At 47.9% G+C, this 25,818-nt stretch overlaps 1 protein-coding gene across 1 annotated transcript; it reads left to right on the forward strand.

Moving 5' to 3' along the window:
• The first annotated feature begins 5,282 nt into the window (after positions 1-5,282).
• On the forward strand, positions 5,283-19,706 carry CDA (cytidine deaminase). The gene is made up of 4 exons (XM_069479434.1): positions 5,283-5,495; positions 10,260-10,371; positions 15,536-15,593; positions 19,210-19,706. The coding sequence occupies exons 1-4, from the start codon at positions 5,342-5,344 to the stop codon at positions 19,324-19,326; spliced, it is 441 nt and encodes a 146-aa protein (XP_069335535.1). The 5' UTR covers positions 5,283-5,341; the 3' UTR covers positions 19,327-19,706.
• The last annotated feature ends 6,112 nt before the right edge of the window (positions 19,707-25,818 follow it).

Below are 25,818 nucleotides of genomic sequence, written 5' to 3' on the forward strand. Positions count from 1 at the left end.
ATGGGAAGACCCAAGCAGAGACTGCTAATGGACACTCAATGGCCTCCGTGTTCTTCATCCTTAGCAACAGAACCCTGATTTTATTCAGGTCATCGATATACTCAGCCAAAAGGAAACATTTTCCAGCTTCTTTGCTACTAGTTGAGTCCGCGTAATGAGGTCTAGCTAATGAAGTGTAAGTGGAGGGGCCCCCTTTTAGCCCTTCCACCATTCTCCCCTCCTGCCTCTGGAGATGAGCCTGTGAAGGCCAAAGCTCCAGTAGCCACCTTGGACCTTGAGATGAACTTGAAGATGGAAGCTACAGTTAAAAAGGTGGAAACCAGGTCTCTGGGGACTGTGGAGTCACTATACCAGCCCTAGACCAAAAGAGAAATAAAATTACATCTTATTTAAACCACTATTATTTAGAGTTTTCTATAAGTCAAACCTAATTCTAACTGATACGTAGAGTAAATAAGATGGCAGGAAAAAAGTCCAAAAATTAGCAATATTTGATTTATTGGGTATAACAAACACTATTCAGGTGACGGGTACATCAAAGGCCTATGCTTCTCCACTATGCAATTCAGCCATGTAATAAAAAACCCACTTATACCCCCAAATCTATTTAAATAAAAAGAAAAAGAAATGAAAAAAAACCCAATATAGCAATAATCATAATAAGTGTAAGCAGATTAGAAGTATCTGATCAAAATGCAGAGACTTTCAGAAGAGATTTTTTTAAAAAGCCAGTAATATGTCATTTATAACAGACTCACAACAAAGGATTAAAAACAAAGCAAGGATTCTTATCTTTTCCTTCCATGAACTTGGAAGGAAAAAGTATGTCTTCATTTTTACTAAGTGTTAGCCAAAATTTAGCCTTCCTATCACTTATAAATGTAGATAACAAATCACAGTAATACTAGCAATATCTGTAATTTTGACACTAATATAAATAATATTTTCATATTACTGTATTGCAGCATCCCAAAATATCTTCTTTGTTGTTGTTTGAGACAGTGTCTCACTTATTGCCTGGGCTAGAGTACAGTGGTGTCATCATAGCTCACTGCAGTCTCAAACTCCTAGGCTCAAGTGATCCACCTGCCTCAGCCTCCCAAGTAGCCAAGACTACAGGCATGCTCCACCACACCTAGCCCCAAAATATCTTTTACTCCTATTACTACTTCAAAATCACAATAGTTACTAGCCCTACTGTTAAATAGTGTTGTTTAATGCATTAATTAAAAAGTACATACCATATAATATCACAAATACTTTAACTATTCTGATAACTATTTCAATATAATTTGTTTGCTTTATAATTCTAAACATTTAAAAACATTATTTTAAAGGGGTTTCATTATTTAAAAGGGGTTCACAGGCCTCACCAGACTGCCAAAGGACTCTATGGTAAAATAAAGGTTAAGGACCCCTAAAATAAAGGGATTCCTATACTATTAACATTAATATCAGAAAAATAAAAGGAAATCCTAGTACTCTGGGGCCGGGTGCAGTGGCTCACGCCTGTAATCCTAGTACTCTGGGAGGCCGAGGCGGGTGGATCGCTCAAGGTCAGGAGTTTGAGACCAGCCTGAACAAGAGTGAGACCTCGTCTCTACTAAAAAAAAAAAATAGAAAGAAATCATCTGGCCAACTAAAATATATACAGAAAAAATTAGCCGGGCATGGTGGCGCATGCCTGTAGTCCCAGCTACTCAGGAGGTTGAGGCAGTAGGATCGCTTAAGCCCAGGAGTTTGAGGTTGCTGTGAGCTAGGCTGATGCCACGGCACTCACTCTAGCCTGGGCAACAGAGCGAGACTCTGTCTCAAAAAAAAAAAAAAAAAAAAAAAAAAAGATATAAAGCAACAACTGATAGGAATACATGGAAAATATATATAAATTAATAGTTGTAGTTAAAGATTTTAACAAACCTCTCCCAGAAACTGATAGCTCAGTTAGACACACATAAGATATAGTTTTTTGAAGATCACAATTAATAAGTTCCAGACATCATGTATAACTTTATGATGCCCAGCAAACCTAAAACATACAGACGTTCTTGTACCTATGGAACATTCACAAAGATCAAAATTGTGCTAACAGACAAAGACCGATATATCAGAGATTTCAAAGATAATAATAGAATATCATATGTAACTTCATGCCAACAATTTTGAAAATTTAGATGAAATGGATGAATTCTAAACAATTAAGCACAACTGGTCTAATAAATGAAATCAAGAAAAACAGAAAACCTGAATAGCCTTGCAATTTTTAAAGAAATTAAATTGACAGTTTAGATTTTTTTTCTTAAAAGAAAACATCAGGATCAGGATGGTTTTATAAGAAAATTCTACCAAAATGTCAAGGAATAGGCCATTCCAACCTTACACAAATTCCTCCAGAGGCTAGATAAAAGGGTTTTTAGAGAAAATTGAAAAGCTAATTCTAAAATTTATATAGAAGAACAAAAGCCCAAGGGGGAAAAAGTCTCCAGAAATCAAGACTTATTATTAAACTGTAATAATAAAGACAGATGTTGTATACGTATAGGAATGAACGAATTCACCAATGGAACATAACAGAGAGTCCAAAACCATTCTCACTCATATACAGAAATTTGAAATTTATCATAGCTGGCATCGTGTAACTCTGGGGAAAGGAGTGTATGTTCAATTAGTGGTGCTGGGATAATTGGCTATCCATACGGAAAACAATTAAATTGGATGCCTGCCTCATACTAGAATTAATAAAAATTAATTCCAGGTAAAAGAAAGCCTTGAAAGTAAAAGGTAGAACTTTAAAACTTTTCAAAAGACATCTTCATCTGAATCTTCTCATGGATTCATATGAGAGTTTCTCTGTTTACCTAGGGCTGGAGTCACTGAATCTCAGGATGAATGCATAGCTAACTTCCAGGGGTCCAGCTACATTGCTCCCCAGAGGGTTGTACCAGTATGAAACCCCAGCAGCAATCCAGGAGGGTTCCAGTCTCCTCTCATCTTTGCCAACACTTATCATCAGTCAAGTTTTTTTTTCTTTGCCATTCTGATGGGTGTAAAGCGATTATCTCATTGTCTTAATTTCATTGCTGTGAATATCAAGGAGACTGAGCAAATACTTCCTGGCCATTTTAGTTTCCCCTTCTGCAAACTGCGGCCTGTCCATATTCTTTGTCCATCTCCCTATAGGGTTTCCTGTTTTTTTCTTGTTAATTTTCTATGAGTTCCTTACATAGTCACCATATTAATTATTTGCAATTATTCCAGCCACTGAAGAGATTCTTTCTTTTTTTTCAGTTTTTTCAAACTTCTATCTTTGGCCGGGCACGGTGGCTCACGACTGTAATCCTAGCACTCTGGGAGGCCGAGGTAGGAGGATCGCTTGAGGTCAGGAGTTCGAGACCAGCCTGAGCAAGAGCGAGACTCTGTCTCTACTAAAAAATCCGAAAGAAATTAACCGGACAACTAAAAATATATAGAAAAAGTTAACCGGGCATGGTGGCACATGCCTATAGTCCCAGCTACTCGGGAGGCTGAGGCAGTAGGATTGCTTAAGCCCAGGAGTTTGAGGTTGCTGTGAGCTGGGCTGACCCCAGGGCACTCTAGATGGGGCAACAGAGTGAGACTCTGTCTCAAAAAAAAAAAAAAAAAAAAACCAAAAAACTTCTATCTTTGTCTATGAAGTCCTTAATGAACAAAATATCTTAATTTTTATGTGGCCAAGTTTGAAGACTTGAAAGTTTGTAGAGAAGTTTTTTCTTCCCTCATCTCTCCTGTGAAATACCTGTTCAAGTCTTTTGCCTACTTTTCTATTGGGATGCTTCTCTTTTTCTTACTGATTTTAGGAGTTCTTGATATATTATGGATCCTAATCCATACAGGGAATGGTAACTCCCTGACATTTCCGGCCTACCCTGTGCATGGGCTGAGCAGACTCCTATGCCCAGGGAATGCTTGTAAGGCCATGAACTATCCATTAAAGCTGGAGGTGACCTCTAGAGTAGCTAAGGGAATATGGGTGAGGCACGGACAGTATTTGCTATACCCACCTGGTCCAGTATGAACATTCACCCATCATTTAAGATGCCTTTTAGCCTCCTGCCATCTGGGAAGATGTCCCTAACCTATCTACCCCACCACTTCCTCCAGACAATTAGGTATTCATTATTGCTAGGGGACCCAATACCTGATCATGTTTTATTGTGTTTTATACTTGTCTGTTGACTTGTCTGTTTCCTTCACTAGAGTGTGAGATCCTCAAAGACAAATACCAAGTCTCATTCTGAAGGGTTTGGGGCCAAGTATAGTTATAACTGGGAAAAGAGTTATAGTGCCCTGCTCTACATACATTAGCTCATTCAATCCTCACAACTCTGTAAGTGAGATACTGTAGCGCACCCATTTTAAAGATGAGGAAACTGAGGCTTAGAGAGACAGTGTGACCTTCCCAATGTCATAGGGCTAATAAATGGCAGAACTGGAATTCAAACCAGGGTCTCCAAAGGAGAGCTCCAAAGCTAGAGGAACTAGAACAGGGATTACCACTAGTCCCACTGGAGAGATGAGGAAGCTGTGGCTCAGGGAGATCAAGTGGAGCCAGGATGCAAATCCATTTCTGTTACCACCAACCCAATGTCCATTTTTGCCAATTAAAAAAATGAGGAGGCCTGAGAAGATAATCTCAAAGGTTTCCACCAGCTAAGATAGTTTTTAATTCTAGGTTGGGGTGAAGGGAACTTGGAAGGAAACTGAGTGAAAAATAAAGAAGCTCCTCAGTCTTATTGCAGCTTGTTCACACCTCCTGACTCAGGATGCCAAGTGGCTGCACCAGCCCTGCCCTTTCAGCCTCATCTCTTCCCTCAGTGAAGGAGAGAAAAAGCCATTCACCAAACTGAGGGCTGTCAGCCCTTGGAGCCTGGGCCTCTGACATCTCACACTGACTCATCCAGTAGCTTCTTTCTCGAGGGGTATGTGTCTGCAGCCACCCCTACAGAGTGGCACCCACCCTCTGACCCACTCATACTGACCAGGCCTTCACCCACTCACCCCTCGCGTGTCAGCAGTGAGTGGCCCCTGAGGGAGAGTGTGGACCACACGTCGCAGCCTTCCACACTGGCACACACACTGGCACGTCTAACCCAAACCACGGGAGGCTCCCGGCCCAAGCCCAGCCCTGTCCAGCATCCTGAAAACTGTGCACTGAGGAGCCTGCGGTCTGGCTGCACAGACACACCCTGGGGGAGGAGCAACTGGTGATGTGTCACACAGGGGCCCAGCCCAGGCTGCCTCGGAGCTCCTATTTACACTGCTCCGTTGTCTGCGTGCCTGCCTGCCCCAGGCACCAGGTACCAACATGGCCCCCAAGCGTCCTGTCTGCACCCTGGATGCCAAGGACATCAAACAACTGCTGCTGTCCTCCCAGGAGGCCAAGAAGTTAGCCTACTGCCCCTACAGCCACTTTCCCGTGGGGGCTGCCCTGCTCACCAGCGATGGCAAGATCTTCTCAGGTAAGGGCAGCGCCCTGGCATCCCCGCTCCCCGGCAGCCTGCCCTGGGGACCAGAGGAGGACGGGCAGGAAGTGCACAGAGGCACAGACAGCTGCTCTGTCACCTCCTCCCCGGGCCTCTCCAGGCTAAGACGCTCCTACTCTGCCCGTGCTCTGAAAACTCATCTGCTGCTTAAATCGGGGGAGGACTGGAATGAGGAAGTTTGAAGGGGAAGCCATAAATCAATAACACGCAGGGCCCTGGAGTGCTGGGAGGGAGGCAGTTAATGCTTTCCAAGCCTCCCCGTGTCTGGCACCTTGCTAAGGCTTCCTCACTGGTAGTTCCTCACCTCCCACCCACTGACTTGCATGTTAAGCTCCTTTTTCGATGAAGAAAACTGAGGCCCAGAGGTGACATGACTTGCCCGAGGTCACACTCAGGCGCCGGTGTGAAACCCAGGGCTGGGGGCCCCAAAGCCCTGCTCTCTTCCCTCCACCCACTGTGCTGGCGGATGGCCGGGGGTGGAGAAAGCAGGGAACCTGGGTGCTGGCTTGTTCATGGGTAAGGGCCTCGCAGAGGGTCCCGCCACTCCCTATGGGGAGACCCCCGTTGGTAAATCCCAGTTTGGGTCTTGTTCTGGAACCGCCGTGAAGCCCGCAGCGTAAGCCTCAGACTGCCTGTGATTGAGATCATCTGCGAACTCCCTACCCTTAGACAAAATGCCAGCCCTCTGCTGGGTGGTTGTAGCACAAGCAGAGAAAATTCCGCCCATCTCTCTCCACCCCAGGTCACAGGAAACAGTGGTGCATTCAAACTTCTTAGAGAACTTTGAGGGATCAGCTGAGAAGCTGCCCAGTTTGACTCCTGTCTGAGATTGATCAGGCACAGAAAAAGGGACAAAGGAACATGGACTCGGAGAATGCCTTCCCCGCCAGCAGCTGGAGCAGAGGCACAGGAAGGGAGGGGCTCGGGAACGGCCAGAGCGGGTGTGGCAGCGAGGGGGGAGGCGGAGGAGAGGGAGGAGGGCAGAAGCAGGGGGCAGTGAAGGCAGTGGAGGTAAGGGGGGAGGTGGCGCCACCGTAGGGAGGGAGAACAGGGGGAGCTGAGGGAGGAACGTCGCCTAGGTCAGAAGAAGAAGAGGGTAGAGAAGTAGAAGCAAGAAGTAACATGTGACAGGTAGAACGGAGAAGGCGATGTTTAGCAAGTTCAAACAAGGCCTGGACATAGGGAACTTCAGACCATTTGCCAAGTTGGCAACAATAGCGATCACGTTGCAGGATGGTGTTATTATTAAGAGATCCATTCCCGCACCTAACTTATAGTGTGGCCAGGCTGTGTTGCAACAGAAGGCTAAGCGTTTAGGCCAGCGGTCCGCGAGTTCCACAGTTTTCAAATTCTTAAGGAGACAGCCCAGTGGAGAGTCCTTAGGTGGAGCCGATTGGACGTTGCCCATGATGACAACTAGGAGAAAGAAAAGGATGTTTTTAGGAGTAGTCACATGCTGCAAGAAGTCTGAGAGGGCGTCCCCATCTCAGATGACTGTTGAAGGTCTGATCAGACATCAGGCATCCTGGAAATCAGAGTCAGACGAAAACCTTGTGATCTGGCCAGAAAACCAGTGTCCCTGAGTTCTGACTCAGATTGTGACCCTGAAGTCTTCCCCATAGCCAGGCGTCCCTAGGTCTGGGTGAAGACCGATGGGGGCAGTGCCCTCCCTGGGAAAGAGCTGTTAGGAAGCGTCCCCCCATGTCACACTCCCCAGTGGTAGACCCAGCGCTGGGTTTCCCTTGACCAACCAAACCAAAAGCTACCATTCTCCACCTTGGTTTCCTGCCTTTCCTTGGGGAAGGGATGTGAGATACGGCTGAGGCCTGGAGCGCGCACCCTGCTGTTCGCTCAGGAACTCTTGAGACCGTGAAAAAGCAGATTCTTCCAAAACAATTTTGAAAGAGAGAGATTTACATCTCTTTTCTGTTCATTCAGCTCTTTTCAGAAGTTGTGCAAAACAGAACTTCTGCAGGGTGCCTGTGAGTGGGGGAACTCACAGGACTGATCTCTAACTGTTACCGGGAAATGGTGGGATTCGGTATTTTCCTGTTGTTTTTGCAAGGCCGCCCCTTTCATGCCTAAGGGAGGCCACCCAAAGTCCCACCCAGCTGGCACACAGCTCTAAGCGCAGGACCTCACGGAGCCGCACAGCCCTCTTCTTCCTGTCCAGACATGGCTGTGCTGGTCTAGTGACCTGTAAAAATAATGATCTACCCCCCACTTCACACCCCTCCTGCAGGATATGACAACGTGGAGCAGGAAGGGGGCGACAGTAAAATCTGCCATTAGGGAAAGGGAAGAGCAGGGGACTCCCAGCAGTCTCAGTCCTCGGCAGTCCCCACGTGCTGGGCCGGAGGTCTGAGGGGTCCCTGCCCTGGCTGACTCTCCTCCCCTTTCTGCTCTGCGGCCGCCCCTGTCCACTGCCCTCTGGGATCCTCTCCCTGACCCTTATCACCCTCGGTCGGCCCCACATCTACAGCGGGTGCTGGAGAGAATGCCCTCCTGGGGGCACACGGTCTCTCAGCCCACGGATGCTGGCGTTTGGGGGGCCCAGGGGTTTCTCTAGAGATTGACCAAGTGCAGGCTTTTATAGGCCAGCCTGGTGGCTTCTTTAGCTATCCGATTCTGTCAAACACTGAAAAACTTCCTGAGCTCTCTGCTTCCAGTCACTTCCGTACAGGAGTGCCCCGGACCCCCAGAGATCCCTCTGGGCGTAGTTCTTGCGGCTGCCAGCTCTCCCTTCCTGCTAACCGGCTTCCCTGCTAACCGGCTTCCCTGCCTGCCCGGCCCGGCGTCTCCAGGTCATCGCGGCGTGGAGCTTTGCCGAGTGGCCGACTAACAAGCGCCGTCAGCTTTCCACCTCGCCTCCTTTCTGTTTCCTCAGCCCAACCGCTAAGTTGCCCAACCGCTAAGTCAATGTCACAGGTTTTAGATTGCTTTCATTAAAGTCGCATCTCACTTTCAGCACAAAGTTCTGTATTAGTTAGGTATATAGGTTACACTGCCATGACCAAAAGATTGCAAAATACTCAGACATGATAGAATTCTGGTTTTCTCTCACATTACATGCCAGAGTAAGGCCGGGCGCGGTGGCTCACGCCTGTAATCCTAGCACTCTGGGAGGCCGAGGCGGGAGGACCGCTTGAGGTCAGGAATTCAAGACCAGCCAGAGGAAGCATTAGGCCCTGGGCAAATAGACAACTCTACTCCAGGAGTTGGCCAGGGTCCCAAGTCCCTTCCCTCTTGTTGCTCCTCCATTCCTGTGACCATGAACCACATGCTCAAAGCTGCCCCACTCCGCCACCTCCTCCGGCCAGCCAGTGGGAGGAGAAAGAAAAGAAGTAATAGGCAAGTGATTTCGTTACAAAAAAATGTGATCCAGATGTTCCCCACATCCCTTTGGGCCACATGCCATTGGCCAAAACTCAGGCACGTGGCCACAGCACGCTGCGAGGGAGTTACAGTCTCTCACTGAGTCGCCTTGCTGGAATGCAGGTCACTTGTATTACTTAAAGGGAGAAACAGGAAGTGAATACAGGGCACAATCAATATCTCTGCCTCAGGGAGGAAGGCAAGCCACAGAGCTCCAAGGAGCGACACAGACCACGCACCACATCTTGATTAGGGGAGAGCACACATCCCGTGCCATTTGTTCATGGACTCTCTTCCCCGGAGATGGGGGATTTCTTAGCCAGCCAATCTGTCTATGCCAACGTTGTGTCTCCTGGCAGCACCCCTGGCTCGTTGTCCCCCGGGAACACCCCTGACTGAGGGCTGGGCCACCTCCCTGTTGGAGGCCTGACAATTGCCTTAAGGCTCACGCAATCACAGGCACTTTCCGCAAAGCTTGGGAGTTTTTTGTTTGTTAGTTGGTTTGGACAGTTTGTTACGCAACACAACTCTGGCTGAACCCTGGCTGAACTCTGACAGGTAGTAACTAGCACCAAAAATCCTGTCCTGGCTCAAACTTCGAATCCGGACCTGTCTTAGCCCCTTCAGGCTGCTATGACAAAATACCATAGGCTAAATAGCTTATAAACAACAGAAATTTATTGCCCACAGTCCTGGAGGCTGGGAAGTCCAAGATCAAGGCACCAGCAGATCCGGTGTCTGGTGAAGGCCGAGTTCTCACCGACGGCACCTCCTCGCTATGTCCTTACATGGTGGAAGGGGCGAGGCAGCTCTCTGGCTTCATAAGGGCACTGATCCATTCATGAGGATTAGTCTCCTTTGTTTGGTTCTCATGACCTAATCATCTCCCCAAAGGCCCCACCTCCTGATACCATCACCTTGGGAGTCAGGATTTCAACATATGAATTTGAGATGGGGTGATACAAACACTCAGACCATAGCAGGACCCCATCCCGTGGCTTCCATCTCTTAAGTCCGAGCCTGGGGGCTCTGCTTACTTTCTTATGCCTCAGCATCTCCCTTGGCCTTGACCTCTGCAGGGTGGGGAGGCTGCTTAATCTGCCCTGTTGTGCTGCCCCTGCTCCCAGGCTGTGCTTCAAGCTGGAGGCATTGGGTAAGTGAAGACAGTGAGAGGTTCTCGGCAAGGGCCACTACCCTGGGCCAAAGAGTCTACCAGCGCTTCAGGTCAAATCGCCCTTTCCTTCTCCCCACCTTGCCCAGAGCACCTGGTCCCTCCCTGCGCTGGAATGGGGCAAGCCCTTACTCAACACACGCAACAGGAAGTGATTCTGCTGGTCGTACCACTGGGCTCTCCTCTCTTTTCAGGGTGCAACATCGAAAACGCCAGCTACCCGCTGAGCATCTGTGCGGAACGGACCGCTATCCACAAGGCCGTTTCAGAAGGGTACAAGGATTTCAGGGCAATAGCTGTCGCCAGGTAAATGGGAAAGCCAGGTCACAGCAATATTCATTCATCTCTTCACCCAGCATCCCCCATACACCTGCTATTCATTTATTCATTCATTCATCTGATGTATGTTTATCACGCACTTTCTATGTGCCAGGTCTGAGTGCTGAGGATAAGGAGATAAATAAGAAATGGATTCTGCCCTCATTGAACCTGCAGAGCAGGTAAACGACCACGGCCACTCTCATGCAAGGGTCGGTGTATTTCTGTTCCTGCAACACAAAGTACAGCAGGGTCCCTACAAGATACAGTGCAAAGGCAGGATAGAAACCTAAAGCTGGTATAGACTCCCTCGTCACCATCCCCATTAAACAGCTAAAGAAACTGAGGCCCAGAAAAGGTGAACAACTTTGCTGGGAGTTAGCGGCAGAGCCGGGACAAAACTCAGGTCTTGGAGCCTCACTGCAGGGTTTGTTCCACTGCACCGTGCTGTGCCGGATCAAACACTCTTCCCTGCCCTCCTGAGCTGATCCTGGGATCTTGGACGAGCCACTCAGCACCGCTGACTCCGTCATTTAGCAACACTCGCCTCTAGGAGCCAGAGCCAGGATGCAAGGACAAGCTGCACACCTGGGGTGACAGCCAGGTAAACACCGGTTATGGTTCAAACTAACCGGATTCCAGCCCGGGTTCTGGTGGAACAGGAGCAACGTTCAATTCTCAAACGTAAACATCCTAGTTCTCACGTGCTTACCCTCCAAGGGAGCATGATGCATCCTTCTTGGCCCTGAACCCAGACTCAGTGGTTTCAGGATTCAAGCATGTAAATGAGCTCTTTTACTAATTTGGGCCCCATTAATTTAATGATTTAATGGCGAATTGCTCCTGTGTGTACTTTTGCGTTGTCTGTGACACAGAGTTTTCTTGGTGAATAAGTAATGGTGCAAGAAAAATGACACGGGAAATGTTTAACCCACTCAGAAAGAGGCTGCCTGGCTGAGCAAGTGTGGGCCTTTAGGGGCATCTGGCTGCATGGATCACATCCTACGAGGGAATTATCCCTTCATTCATAGTGGAGATAATTTCTGGTGGCACTGCCACAGCACCTTTCTGGCTGAAATGCAAGCAGCGGAAATGCAGGGGCTTAGAACAAGGCTGATGGGGCCGTGCGACAGAAACAGGCCCACGTGTGTTTTCTAAGACCCCAAGCTTTGCCCTGATCTGGCCCCAAGGTGGTCCGGCTTGCTCAGGCTTTGTTGCTAAGTGCGTGGAGCCCAGGGTGCACTTAAGGAGAAGGCCCCGGCACCGAGAGCGTTCCCTGTGACCGAGGTCTGTTCTAGCTTCCCTTTGGCTCCAGGAGGGATAAACGAGGCTGTGCTGGGAACATCTTGTGCAGATGAGCAGAGATCAGGATGTGACTTGCACTTTATGAAAAAAAAAAGAAGGAAATAACTCAATTTAAAGGCTGATCCAAGAAAATAATGATATTCTAGGGAAAAAGAGGCCAAAGTCAACCAAAGGATAACGATGCCTTGCACTGTTTAGAATTTTCCAAATGAAAGGCTTTTTCTCTTGGTCATTATCTGTCTTTAAACATGACTGAATATCACTAGCAATGATTAGCAAATGTCCTTATTTACACAAAACCTGCATTTTTCTGGCATCCAACTGCTCTGCTCTGGGTACTCAGCCTGCACTGGCTTCCCCGAGCCAGAAATGCAGTCATTATTGCGCTAATGATTTATTAAATTGAGAGCATGGAGTCGGAGCATGAATGGGAAGTGCGAACTCCCTTATTGACCGGCCTGAAGAGTCTAAGCGAGCCCCTCTGAGATCTCTAAGGATGGAGACTGCGCTCAGGAAAGGCCCATGTGTCTGCAGAGCCCGGGGTGGGACTTTGTAAACAGAGAGATAAGCTTGCCCCACTGTGTCCTGGCTGTAGTTATCAGACTCAGTAGGTTTCCAGCTGTCAGGTCTGATAAGCACAGCCTCAGTGTGTGACCAAGGTCAGCACAAACCACAGAAAACAGTAAATTAGAAGCAAAAAGCAGGACAGGATGAAAGTAGGGGGGTGGGGGGAGAGGCAGGAAAGAGGAAGCGTGAAGAAATGTCCTGAGGCAGCCAGAACATTCTGGCTTTTAGTGCTCACTCTTGGCAGGAATATTGAGTAATGGTTAGAAGCCCAGGCTCTGGGTTAGACGACCAGGTTCCTGCATCATCAACCTCGGGCATGTTGCTTAGACTCTCTGAGCCTGTGAGATGGAGGAGATTGATCTGTTGTGGGGACTCATGACATGTTTTCTGTAAAGTTCTTGGCACAGAGTATGTCATAAATTAAAACCATTGTTTTAAAGTTATCATTATTACTTCTGCAAGCCACAGAACTACCACAAGCAAAGTGCATAGATTCTGGGTTCCGATCTTGGCTCTGCCCCTTGCTAGCTCTGTGACCGTGGGCAAGTCCCCTCCCCTTTCACGATCTATAACAGGCGGGCAGTAAGAGCGCCTGCACACCCTTGCCCCGCACAGGGTTGTTGGGGGATTCAGTGAGCTAATACATTAGGTCCTCGGCACCGTGCCCGGCACAGAGAAGCACAACAGAATTGTAAGCCATCGTTATAATCCGTTTGTGTCCCGTCCCACAGGGATACTGTCTAGAAGCACCATCTTGTGACTTTTGGTGGTGGAACCCACGGCCAATTTTAACTTCCCAGTAGAACACATGTTTGTCCACCTTGAAAACCCTAATGCGGGTCACCTTGTCCCAGGAGCTGTCCACTGGGCAGTGGGCCACACATGCCACAAGATTGAGAAAGGAAGCAGCGAGCTCGGCCGAGGCCTCCCAGGCTATGGAAAGGAGGCAGAATCTCAGGGCTCTGACCACCGTCTGCCTTTGTTACATGACGATTTTATGTCCCCCTCCAGATGGAAAGGTCCTGAAGGCAGGGATTCCCCCATCAGTCTTTGCTTGCCCCTCTCCCTCGCCTGACTGCCATGGAGCAGACTTTTGTCAACCTGTGTGGCATGAGTGACAAATAGCACAGAGTCCAACTCCAGTGAGCTTAGGAGAGGCCCCGGGCTGCACCAGCTGTCCCCCAGTGATTGCAGGGGTTATCTTGGCTCCGTGGGCACCCTGGGCAGGGGTCCCCGTCCTCTCACGGGCCCATGGGCATTTCTTGTGGAGCTGGAAGTGTGCTCAGAGAGGACCCCACCTTTCCATGAAGCAGAACCTTTCTTTGACTGGACCCCCAGACGTACTTGTCACGAGGATTAAATAAAATAGTACTGGCCGGGCGCGGTGGCTCACGCCTGTAATCCTAGCACTCTGGGAGGCCGAGGCGGGTGGATCGCTCGAGGTCAGGAGTTTGAGACCAGCCTGAGCAAGAGCGAGACCCCGTCTCTACTAAAAATAGAAAGAAATTATATGGACAACTAAAAATCTATATAGAAAAAATTAGCCGGGCATGGTGGCGCATGCCTGTAGTCCCAGCTACTCGGGAGGCTGAGGCGATAGGATCGCTTAAGCCGAGGAGTCTGAGGTTGCTGTGAGCTAAGCTGACGCCACGGCACTCACTCTAGCCTGGGCAACAAAGTGAGACTCTGTCTCAACAACAAAAATAAATAAATAAAATAAAAATAAATAAAATAAAATAGTACTGAGCAGCTTTATTATTCTGTTCTTAGCATCTGTCCCTACCTCTCTTGACTAACGGTTGGTTGGTTGTCTGGTCCCCTCCTCAGTCTATAAACTCTCGAGCACAGTGAACTTTGCCTTTTTTGTTTACTGCTGTACCTCCAGCGCCAGTGACGTGCCTGGCACATAGTAGGTGCTCAACAAATATTAATATTTGTCAGTTGACATGAGATGGTGCATATAAAGTGCTTTGTAGGATGCCTGGCACATTCCAGGTACACATTAAACAATATAACAATTATTGTTACTATATAATAAGATTAATAATAAAATAATACATGAAGCACATGGCATATAACAAAACTATATATGCCAAAGCACTAAAATTATGACAGAGCTTATATATGTAAAGGAAGAAGTGTCTGGGAAATAGTACAGGCAGGAACAATATGTGTGTAATGTATGTATAGTATTCTAACGTTCACAAAGCCTTTCGTACACCTTATTTTCTGTTCTAGCATTCCGAAAGAGGAGATGACACTATTATCCACATTTAACAGGCAAAGAAAGGAGCCTCGGATGGGTTAAAATGATTCAGGCAAAGTCATACATAGCAAAAGGAGGCGCCAAATGACAATCAAAATTTCAGTCCCCTGTTCTTCCAGAGATGTGGAAGAGCTGTGGGTCCAGAAGAGCAAGAACAAGGGTGGCTGCTGGCTTAACCCTTCATGCTCCAGCAGGGTTGGAGGTTCCTACAGCTAAACCTGCCTTCTTTAGGCACCATCCCTCGTCCTGCTCAGAGCTGGAGCCTGCCTGTCGGTGCCTAAACTCTCACAGGCAACCCCTGGCTGTATTCCTGCCTTCTCCAGGCTTTCTCCAATGCAAGGAGCCCATTTTTCTTTTTGATTCACATGCATCTTATTCTTTCATGCCTCAGGGCCTTTGCGCATACTGTTTATTTCCTTTGCCTACAATACAGAAAAACCCTGGGCTTCAGAATAGCTTCTCCGTTATTTCATCTCACTGAACCTGTTTCCTCACCTGTAAAATGGCCATTCTGACATCCAGGCTGTTCTGAGAATCAAATGAAATAACATATGTTGAGTGCTTGGTACAGAGTTTGATGTATAGCAGGTGCTCACCGAATGGTGACTTCTGAATTCTGCACTTCTTTCGAGGATGGGGCCAAATGTCACCTCCTCTATACAATATTCTTTCTCACTCCCTAGGCGGGGATGGCCTCCTTCTTACTGTATTTTACTTAAAACGATAACTTGCCTAGTCCTCTAGGTCATCCACTGGGCTGAACAATCTCTTGAAGGGTGACAGTAAGTGCTCACTAAACGTTTATTAAGTGCACTAATGAGAATCCTGCCTGTGGCCTTGCCCCGTGGAAGTGTGGACAGCTGCCAAGTCGCCTTCTCAGCCTCCAGGACGCCGTGTGTGTGAAGCGGGAACTACCTGATGGGGTTTGGCCTAATCTGGAAAGGGCCTGGGACCCAGCAATTGTCCTCATGCCTCCAGAGAGACTGATCTGAGTTTGATTCTTTGCTTTTCCAGTGACGTGCAAGACGATTTTGTCTCACCTTGTGGGGGCTGCAGGCAAGTCATGAGAGAGGTAACCAGCTTCTCCTGCTTTCTGGGATGTAAACTCAATGCCTCTGTGCTTTCCCAGGCCGTGGGGACACTGCCACACTGCCAGTGAGGGGACACAGCTACTGTCCTGTCTGCTTGGTTGGCCGACTTCTAAGGCCTTGCATGAATCACTGGAAATGACTCCTTCATTCAGTAAATATGTAGTGATGGAGCATCTGCTCTATGCCAGGCACCAGGGAAGCTCCAGGGAGACGGCAGGGACAAGACAGGCCAGGCCCTGCCCTCACAGAGCTTGTAGTCTAGTGCAAGAGACAGACAATAGGCAAGGGGCAAAATAAATAAGCAGTGGCATTTCTGAGAGTGAAAAGGACTCCTGACTAAAAAAAAAAAAAAAAAAAATGCAGGAAAAGGTGTTGAGTGACAGAGGGGCAACAGGGGATACTGCAGATCAGGGGTCAGCAAACTACGGCCTGTGAGTCAAATCCAGTGTGCTGATTGTTTTTGTAAATAAAGTTTTATTGGAACACAGCCATGCCCATTCATTCCCCTATTGTCTGTGGCTGCTCTGGCCTCACAACCGCAGAAGCGAGCAGCTGTGGCGAGGCCACATGGCCTGCAAAGCCTAAAATACTTACTCTCTGGCCCTTGACAGAGAAAAGTTTGCCAAGCCCTGATCTGCCAATCAGATAGCCAGGAAGGGCCTCTCTTTGAAGATGACATTTGAGCAGAAATAGAAATAATGAAAAAAGATGAGAGCAACAAATGTCTAGAGAAGGAGATTTCTAGGCGGAGGAAGCAGCAGGTCGCACACTCAGACGCTCGGTGAGCTTGAGAAGAGGCAAGAAGGCCAAGGAGCGAGGGCCCGGGGAGCGGAGGGGACAGTGGTGGCAGGGGCTGGCCCTTGAGGGCCACGGGAGGGAGGGTTTGTTATAGTCCAAGAATTAAGGGAATGGAAGTGTACACATAAATATGATAAAAATGGTGAATTTTATATTATACATATTTAACTACATTTTTAAAAATTGGAAAAAAAAGGGAATAAAGGGAAGCCATTGGATGTTTTCGAGATGGGACTTAAGGGATCTGATGTACTTTTCACAAAAGTCATCTTGATGGAAGGCTTTAATTTCTTCAACTCTAAAAACAAAGGAGTGATTTGGATTATGGGTGAGTTTTTTTGTTTGTTTGTTTTTTGAGACTGAGTCTAGCTCTGTCGCCCGGACTAGAGTCCAGTGTCGTCATCATAGCTCATGCAGCCTCGAACTCCTGGGCTCAAGTGATCCTCCTGCCTCAGCCTCCAGAGCAGCTGAGACTACAGGCATGCGCCTCCATGTCCGGCTAATTTTTTCTGTTCTTAGTAGAGATGGGGGTCTTACTGTTGCCCAGGCTGGTCTCAAACTCCTGACCTCAAGCGATCCACCTCAGCCTCCCAGAGTGCTAGGATTGCAAGCATGAGCCACCACGCCTGGCCAGATTATGGGTTCTTAATCTGGGCTCTGTGGAAGATTTTTATGTTTATATGTACGTTTGAGGGAGATGAACGTCGGTAGCTCTTGTAGGTTCTCAGAGGTCTGCATTGGAGAGTCCCATCCCTCTAAACACAGCATCTCGCTTAATCCTCACCCAAGCCCACGAGGGAAGTGTGTGTCATTATTCCCATTTCCAAACGAGTACTCTGAGGCTCCCAGAAGTACAATGACCCGCTGAAGGGCCTGGCCAGTCGGCACCCAGCTGGCATCTATGGCTCGTTCAGGCCGACGCCAAAGCCCACGCTCCTCATGGCCTCTCTGCCTTTATGGCTCTATACACTGGGCAAAATTATTTTCAGCCACGGAGGAAACATAATGGTATTTGCAGTATGGAAGCTGTTTGTTCCATGGGAGCTCCTGCTTCTGGAGTGGTTCGAGTTTCGGGGACAGGGGGCTGCGTCAGCTCTGGTTTGTGCCGTGGGGTTTCACAGCCTCTGGAGGGTGCAAACGCCTCCGTCTTCCTTCTGCTTCCTGCCAGGACTGCAAACCAGACACGTCTCCCAAATCCAGATGAAAAATGCCACCAGAAAAGCACTGAATTCACACAATGGAACTCATCTCAATTTAGAGGGGCGGAAATAGCTGCCCCGCACGGCCGCAACGCCTAAGGTCATGTGGGGAAACCGAGGCAGGGTGCCAAGTCCCTGGCTCCCAAGGCCCCGCATGGTCCAATTGCTCATTGCTGTTTTCTCCAAACAGATTAGATGTTGGCAAACGACAGAAGGCAGCTGAAAAAGCTGAAGGAGGGAGAGGCAGAACTGAAACCAAAATGCAAATAAGGGACCAGGCACTTAAGCTCCCTCCGCTTCAACTTTCACCATAGCCTCAGGCAGAGCCTGCCAAGCAGAAAAATTTCCTTCCTTAAAACATTTTTTCTAAGAAATCCAGAAGATGAATTGGTGCCTGGTCATAACTGGTGATTCAGGCAGAAGCGTGGAAGAACAAGAGGCTGCAAACAGGAGCAATCACTGGCAAACAACATAATCTATAAGAACGGCTTCTATTAATTGAGCACCTACTATGTGCCAGTCACTGTATAGGATGCTTTCCACGAATCATCTCTAACTCTCACAATACCTGGCCAGATAGAGCCTGGGTCTGCTGACTCCCACTGAAGGGCTCTTGCCATGATGCCACAGCTAATTTAACTCTATACCTACCTTCCTGCACTCTCCCATCTCTAAAACAATTTCAGGCTAGGTGAGGTGGCTCACATCTGTAATCCCAGCACTTTGGGAGGCTGAGGTGGGAGGTTTGCTTGAGGCCAGGAGTTTGAGACCAGCCTCCACAGCATAGCAAGACCCCATCTCTACCAAAAAAAAAATTTTTTTGTTTTTTAAATTAGCCAGGCATGGTGGTACACACCAGTAGTCCCAACTACTCGGGAGGCTGAGACAGAAGGCTCGCTTGAGCCCAGGAGTTCGAGATTACAATGAGCTATGATGGTGCCATTGCACTCCAGCCTGGGCTACAGAACGAGACCCTGTCTCAAAACAAACAAACAAAAAACAGAGCAAGAACACTGAGCCCCAAAGAGTTGTCATTTGCCTTTTGGCCAAGGTCACACAGTAGGGGAGTGGTGCTCTCATAGTGTAGGAGAGAGATCCGGAGACATACGTGTCTCTGCCGACTGTACCCTGCTAAGCCCCAGTTTCCCCATCGCCAAAACGGGCACCATAACAGCACCTACCTCAAAGGGCAGACAATGAAATAATGCAGGTGCTACGTCTGGTGTGTAACGCAGCGACTCCTGTGAGGAGTAAGAAGACTGTAAGGGAAGCAGGTGTTATTTGTCATTTGTCATAGCAGAAGAAGGGCTGGCTCTGGGGGTTAGATATCTTTCTTATAAAGCCCCGGGTGAGTCCTTAATGGAGCATTTATTGCCTGTTAACAATGTGCCAAGCACCACGCTGTTTAACACCATCCTTTTATTCGCTCCTCCCTCAAGCTCTATGAGCCAGGTGCAGTTATTGTCATTCTGATTTTACAGATGAGAAAGGGGGGCACAGAGGGGAGCATTAGACAATACGTAGTAGAGCCAGACTCCAACCCAGGGCCATCCTAACCGCTCAGCTGGCCTCTCTCATGCTGTCTTTGCCTCTTTTCCAGTTTGGCACCAACTGGCCCGTGTACATGACCAAGCCGGATGGCACATATATGGTCAAGACAGTCCAGGAGCTGCTGCCTGACTCCTTCGGGCCTGACGACCTGCAGAAGCCCAAGTGAAGGCCAGAGAACACCTGGGTGCCCACAGGTGCTTGCAGGGCCAGCCGCCTGGAGAACTTCCTAAAGACATTCTCACAGACCTGGGACACCTGCTGAATGGGCCCAACCCAATGACACTCAAGCACTGTGATCTTCTACTAAAGTGATCACGAGCTTCCCTGCAGCCTGGGTCAGGCCCCTCCTTGCAGCCCACCTTGTCCTCCCTGGGCCTCACAACACTTCACCCCTTCTCTTCCTTCCCGTGGGCCCTCTTTAAAATTCCAGCCAAGTCTAGACGGCTTTGCCATGGCCTTCCCAAGCTTCTGTCCTGTTCCGAGCCACTTTTCTAATTATAAACATTGTCACAGAATGTCCTGATTCGGAAGAACGTGTCTTATTCTCTGTCTCTATCGCTGCTTGCAGCTCTTAGGGACAGGGGGATGTGTCTTTATAGGAAGACCTGGACCCTTTCTGCTGTGAGCGCAAACGGGCACCTTGGGACCGTGTAGCTTTTAGGGTGGAGAGCTGAGTTTCCCAGCTTCTTGCCCCTGCGTTCTCCAGCTGGGAGGCCCCCTGGGCTGGGCCTAACTGCCAGCAACCATTTCTAGAGTCTGTCCTGGGCCCATGGTGGAGCTGGGCGCCACACGCCCTCCCCCTTTGTGGTTTCGGCTGAAAGATCCCAAAGTATAAAGGGGAGTGTGCGTTTGTCTAGACAGTGAAACAAAGGTTTCCCTCAGGACCTACTGTGTGTCAAATCCTTTTGTGTGGATTATTGTTATTATTTTTGAGACGGGTCTCACTCTGTTGGGCAGGCTGGAGTGCAGTAGTGTGATCATAGCACACTGTAATCTTGAAATCCTGGGCTCAAGAGGGACCCTTGGCTACTTTTTTTATATATGGTAGAGATGGGATCTCACTACGTTGCCCAGGCAGATCTCAAACTCCTGGCCTCAAGTGATCCTCTCACCTCGGCCTCTCGAAGTGCTGGGATTACCGGCGTGAGCCACCACGCCCAGCCATCATGTGTATTATTTTTTATTTGAAGTGCTCAACGGCTCTGTGAGGTGGGTATCCCCTACTTCTTACAAATGAGGACACTGGGCTTCAGAGAAGTTGAAAAACTTGCTCTAGGACTATGGCAAAGCCTAGAACAGAATCCAGGCCGCTAACTCCCACCACAGTCTAGAAATATTGCATGATCTTTGCCTTGAATTATGCTAAAGTGTTTAACATATAAACTCATGTAGTCTTCACTGGTCAAACTCAAAAATAAATATTATTGCCCTCACTTTGCCAATAACCAAATCCAAGCTCAGAGAGGTTAAGTCACTCACCCACAGTCACACAGTTAATATGTGGCAGAGCTAGAATTTGAGCCAGATCTATCTGACTCCAAGCATTTTTCCATTCTCCCACAGCTGATGTTTTTATTTACTGAGTATCTTTTATATGTCAAGTATGCTAAATACTGCAGAGAGAAAGGTGTATTAAAAGCAGTCTCTGTCCTTGAGGAACTAACTCCCAGTCTGACAGGGAGTGAGAAGTGTAAATAGGTCTAATGCGCAGAAATGCACGCTGTGACCCAGGCTGTGACCCAGGCAGAACCCAGTGGAAGGTGGGCACGTGCAGTGCATGCTGCTTTCTGGGTCGGGGAGGGGACAGTGTCTTTAGCTGGTGCATTGGTTCTGTCTGTCTGTCTGTCTGTTTCTCTCTTTCTCTCTCTCACACACACACTCACACACACACAATTTGGAGGATCAGGATTGAAAAAGGGAAGGAGGAAGAGGTGCCCTGGAGAGGGGTGACAGCTCTGGGTGTCCTTCCAGGAGCGGATGGCCTTAGGGCCAGCTCAGCAGGTGGGGTAATTACAGCACTTAGGTTTCCTTTTCCCAAGGCGAGCGAGCACCTGGGGGCACAGGAAGTGGGCAGGTAAATCGCTCCTTCCCCAGGGTCCTTTCCACCCACATCTCCACCCACATCGGGGCATTTGCAGGTGCTGCTGCCCAATCAGCCTGGCTTTTCCACAACACACTCAGACGTCCCTGATGCCATCTTGGGAGACAATGAAGTTGTCCCAGCGTGGCTGTGTGGCCCGAAACTCCACTCTGCCTTTCTTCAGAAGTGGCTCTAGGCCGGGCGTGGTGGCTCACGCCTATAATCCTAGCACTCCGGGAGGCCGAGGCAGGAGGGTTGCTCAAGGTCAGGAGTTTGAGACTAGCCTGAGCAAGAGCGAGACCCTGTCTCTACTAAAAATAGAAAGAAATTATTTGGACAGCTAAAAATATACATAGAAAAAAAAATTAGCCAGGCATGGTGGCACATGCCTGTAGTCCCAGCTACTCGGGAGGCTGAGGCAGGAGGATTGCTTGAGTCCAGGAGTTTGAGGTTGCAGTGAGCTAGGCTGACGCCACCGCACTCTAGCCCGGGCAACAGAGCGAGACTCTGTCTCAAAAAAAAAAAAAAAAGAAGTGGCTCTGGGGGCCTTCACCACACTCTTCTGAATGTTCTCAACAAAGCAGGACAGAGAAGAGAAAACTGGAAAAAAATATGCCAAGATGTTAACATCAGTTATAATCCTGCTTGTTAGAAATGTGAATGATTGATATTTTTCTTTGTACATATCAGTTTTTTTAAATTTCTAAAACATTTTAAAAATTAAGAACAAAAAACATATAGAGAAAGGAAAAATGGTATAGCATAATGGTCTGCACATTGGAGGTGAACAGCATCCAAATTGTGTGGTTTGGGCAAGCTATTTCATTATTCTGAGACTCAGTTTCCTCGTCTGTAAAATAGAGATGACAGTATTCATCCCCTAGGACTGCTGCGAGGATTGAATGAATGCAATATTAAAAGCCCAATGTTTGGACTTTCAACTCCCAATAAACAAATGTTGGCTGTTAATCTTTAGTACAGGTAACAAATTTTGGTCCTTTGAGAATGGATTTGATTTTTGCAAATGGGCAACAGCCAATTTATCTATTCTTTTAACAGTTATTTATTGGAGCTCACCATGTGCTAGGGCTGGGGCCAGTTCCTGCCCTCAGGGGGCCTTCAGTCTGTCCGTGGGAAAGTGAGATCTAGGTGATCACAGCGCTTCATAACAAGTGTCACCCCAGAAGGAGCCCTGGGAGCAAGTAGCAGAAGGAGTGGAAGGAGTGGAACTTGCCTCAGCGCAAGGCTGTCCCGAGGAGGGGATGTTTCAGCCAGAGCAGAGAAGGGTCGTCCAGTTACGGAATGGCGTTTGGAAAAGGTTAAAAAAATGAGGACTGACCAAAGAAAGACTGAGCCCAGAGTTTCTATACTTCGTGGAAACAGACTGGAGAATCCAGTTCTCAAAGAAGGATTCCAGAAATTATTTGAACAACGTCCGCTTGGAAGAACAATCCTCATTTGGCTGTAGGGAGGCTGGGATATTTGTTTAAAATGAAAGCATTTCCATGTTGCAGTCCTATTGTGCAGACCGTCCTGAAGCCCTGCGTTTTCGCAGTAGCACGTGCTCAACTGTTCAGCGCTGTCTGTGTTTTTTAAGATCCTACAGCACAGTCCTAGATCCCCACGGAAATAAACAGAAGCACGTACAGGTCCGCTGCTCTTCCCAGCTGCTGCTAATCAGTTATGTAAACTAGATGAGTCTTTAGTATTAATATTTTCTTTCGGCAGAGAGGAGGGCACAACTATTATATAATCGAAGGACACAAGGGGGACTTCGGGTGCCTGTGTCTGAAACAAAGCCAGAAAACACTGTTCAAGGTATTCAAGAAAAAAGAAAAAAAGAATGGAATGCCCTAGTGAGTCCCACACGTGCATAATATTTTGTATATGATTATATGAAACACACACGGGAGGAACACCTGCCTGTCAACATAGTTTTTGATGGTATGGGCCAGAGGAGTTAAGAGGGGGGAAAATTGAAAACTCTACAAGTGAACAGAAAACAATATGGCATAATAGTTATATTCATCATCTACTGCTATATAACAAGTCACCCCAACATTTAGCACCTTAGGACAACAAATATTTATCATTTCACAGTGTCTGCAGGTCAGGATTCTGGGCCGAGCTGGGTTCTCTGGCTCAAAGTCTCTTACAAAGCTGCAATCAAGGTGTCAGCCAGGGCTGCAGTATCAGCTGAAGACTCGGCTGGGGGTGGGTCCACTTCAAAGCTCACTCACAAGTTGTTGGCAGGATTCAGTCCCTTGCAGACTGTTGCTGTTACCATTCAGTTCCTTGCTCTGTGGGCCGCTCCATAGGACCATTTACAACATGGTGGCTGGCTTCTCCTAGAACAAGCAAGCCAGAAAGCAAGAGAGGGCGAGAGAGACCGAAACCAGAGTCTTCCTGTAACCTAACTACGGAAGTGACCTTCCATCACTTTTGACAAATTCTACTCCCTAGAAGGAAGTCACTAAGGTTCACCCACATTCCCAGAAAAGGGGATTACACAATGGCACAAATACCAGGAAGTGGACATTCTAAAGATGCAAAAACTGAAAATGCACATGGACAGGGAAAAGAAAACAAAATGCCAAAGTAGATAGGGTGGCGGGAGGGTCAGAAGCCACAGGCCTGTTTAGCCCTAGTGAGGAGTTTGGGCTTATTCCAAAGGCAGCTAGCAGTTTCAGGCACAGGTGACATGGTCAGCTTTGTACCTTAAATATCTCAGCTTGCTAAATCAAGAAATAGTAGAGATATGAAGAAAACTATCAGAAAAAAATAGCTAAAAGGGTAAAAAGAAATTATTATCTCTGGGCTGAGGATGAGGCTTAGGGAGAGCTGGGACAGGCGGTTATTGCTTGTCATTCAAGCCTGTCTACACCTACTGTTAGTGATTTTTAAACATTGTATACATGTTGCTTTTGTTTAAAAGGATTTTTTTTAGAGATGAAATCTCACTATGTTGCCCGGGCTGGACTCTAACTTCTGGGCTCAAGTGATCCTCCTGCCTCAGCCTCCTGAGTAGCTGGGACGACAGGCGCACATCACTGCACCCGCTTATTTAAAAGAACCTTCATTTTTGTAAAAAAAAAAAAAAAAAAAAAAAAAAACCAGAAAGTAGACAAAAAAGGAAGAAGCCATGGAAAGGAAATTCATTTAGCAAGGATGTGCTGTAAATTCTAGAGAATAAATGCAGTCGTTGATTCTGCTGGGGCCTCTCTCCACCCCCTCCCTGCTCCTCCTAGGACAGAGGAATGATGCGTGATTGGGGAGTTTGAGAGTATCATCCAGCCCCTTCCTCTCTCCCTCCCCTCAGGCATGAACCTGCCCAGTGGGGGGCTTGTATTTCCAGATGGCCCCATGCTGAGTGCTGGGAGGTATGAGATTTAAACATCACAATCCCTGTTTTTACAGAACTCACATTTTAGAGGGGGAGACAGAGAAGGGGCACCTAGCCCGGTCTAGAGAAGGTCAAAGAAGGCTTCCTGGAGGAGGTGACCTCAGGTAAGCATGGAGACTCTTTCAGGGAGGTAAATCAAGCCAGAGGGATCGGCATGATGGTTGGGACAACTGCAAGGAATTCAGTATTGCTGGACCACAAAGGGCTGCGAGACAGAGGCCAGCAAGAAAGATGCTGGGGCCAAATAGTAAAGAATCTTCCATGCCAGGGAAGGTTCTAAGGAGCCGGGCTTTATCCTGAAGGCAGCGGGCAAAGGCAAAGAGCCTGTGAAGGCTTTGACACAGCAGGTGGTGTGGCCACATTTGTAATTTGGACAAATCACTGCAGGGCAGCAAATGTACTGGGCTGCATGAACCACAGATCACCTGGAATCCTTGAGGATGCACCATCTCCCTGCTCCACATCCTGCCCCAGGCAAAATAGAGATGCTTCATCCCCACAAAATCTCACCTTCTGCCCACTGTGGTTTTATTCTAATCTCCAAGAACTACAGCCCAGGAGTTTCAAGTAGCAGGATTTTGATCTGACTGCAGCTTTGCTCTGTCAACAGTTTTAGCAAAAACTCCCTCCACCTCTGCAGGCAATTTAGAGATAGCATTTCTGAAATGGTCTGTGGATAAAGGATGCTGCTGCTCTGGGAAAACGTGTCTGTCTCCTGCCAGGAAGAGACAAAGCACGCTGAATCCACGCCAAAGGATGCTGTCCAGAAAGGGAAGGTCACACAGCCCTCAGCAGTTCTCTTTTTGAAGTGCAGCCTTTTTCCGTTTTTTCATTAGCAGCAACTTCCACACACACCCCCACCGTGCCCTTAGGGGCAAGGTTGAATGATGATTCCTAAGAATGTTATGCACTTTATCAAAACTCCAGTCTTGCCCACCGGGAGGGAAAAGCTACAGTGAAGACACAAGGATGCCCACGGAACCGAGTGTAGACCAGAAAAGAATCCTGTAGCCTGTCCAGGAATCCCCCCAGCCATTCTTCTGAAATTCTGTGGCTGAGCATGTCAAAGCCTGCCTGGTACATAACTGATGTTTACTAGCTGCCCTGTGAATGAGTGAGACTCTCATATGGAATATTAAATCTGCAATATAAACTGATATCTCCCTTAATGAATG

The sequence above is a fragment of the Eulemur rufifrons genome, chromosome 8 (assembly GCF_041146395.1).
Source record: "Eulemur rufifrons isolate Redbay chromosome 8, OSU_ERuf_1, whole genome shotgun sequence".
Classification (NCBI taxonomy): Eukaryota; Metazoa; Chordata; class Mammalia; order Primates; family Lemuridae; genus Eulemur; species Eulemur rufifrons.

Bases quoted from the DNA above. Each gene is read 5' to 3' on its own strand.
- CDA (XM_069479434.1), top strand. From the start codon at position 5,342: ATGGCCCCCAAGCGTCCTGTCTGCACCCTGGATGCCAAGGACATCAAA. The intron at 10,372-15,535 runs GTAAATGGGAAA...TTGCTTTTCCAG, and splicing joins AGGGCAATAGCTGTCGCCAG to TGACGTGCAAGACGATTTTG. The intron at 15,594-19,209 runs GTAACCAGCTTC...CCTCTTTTCCAG, and splicing joins GCAGGCAAGTCATGAGAGAG to TTTGGCACCAACTGGCCCGT.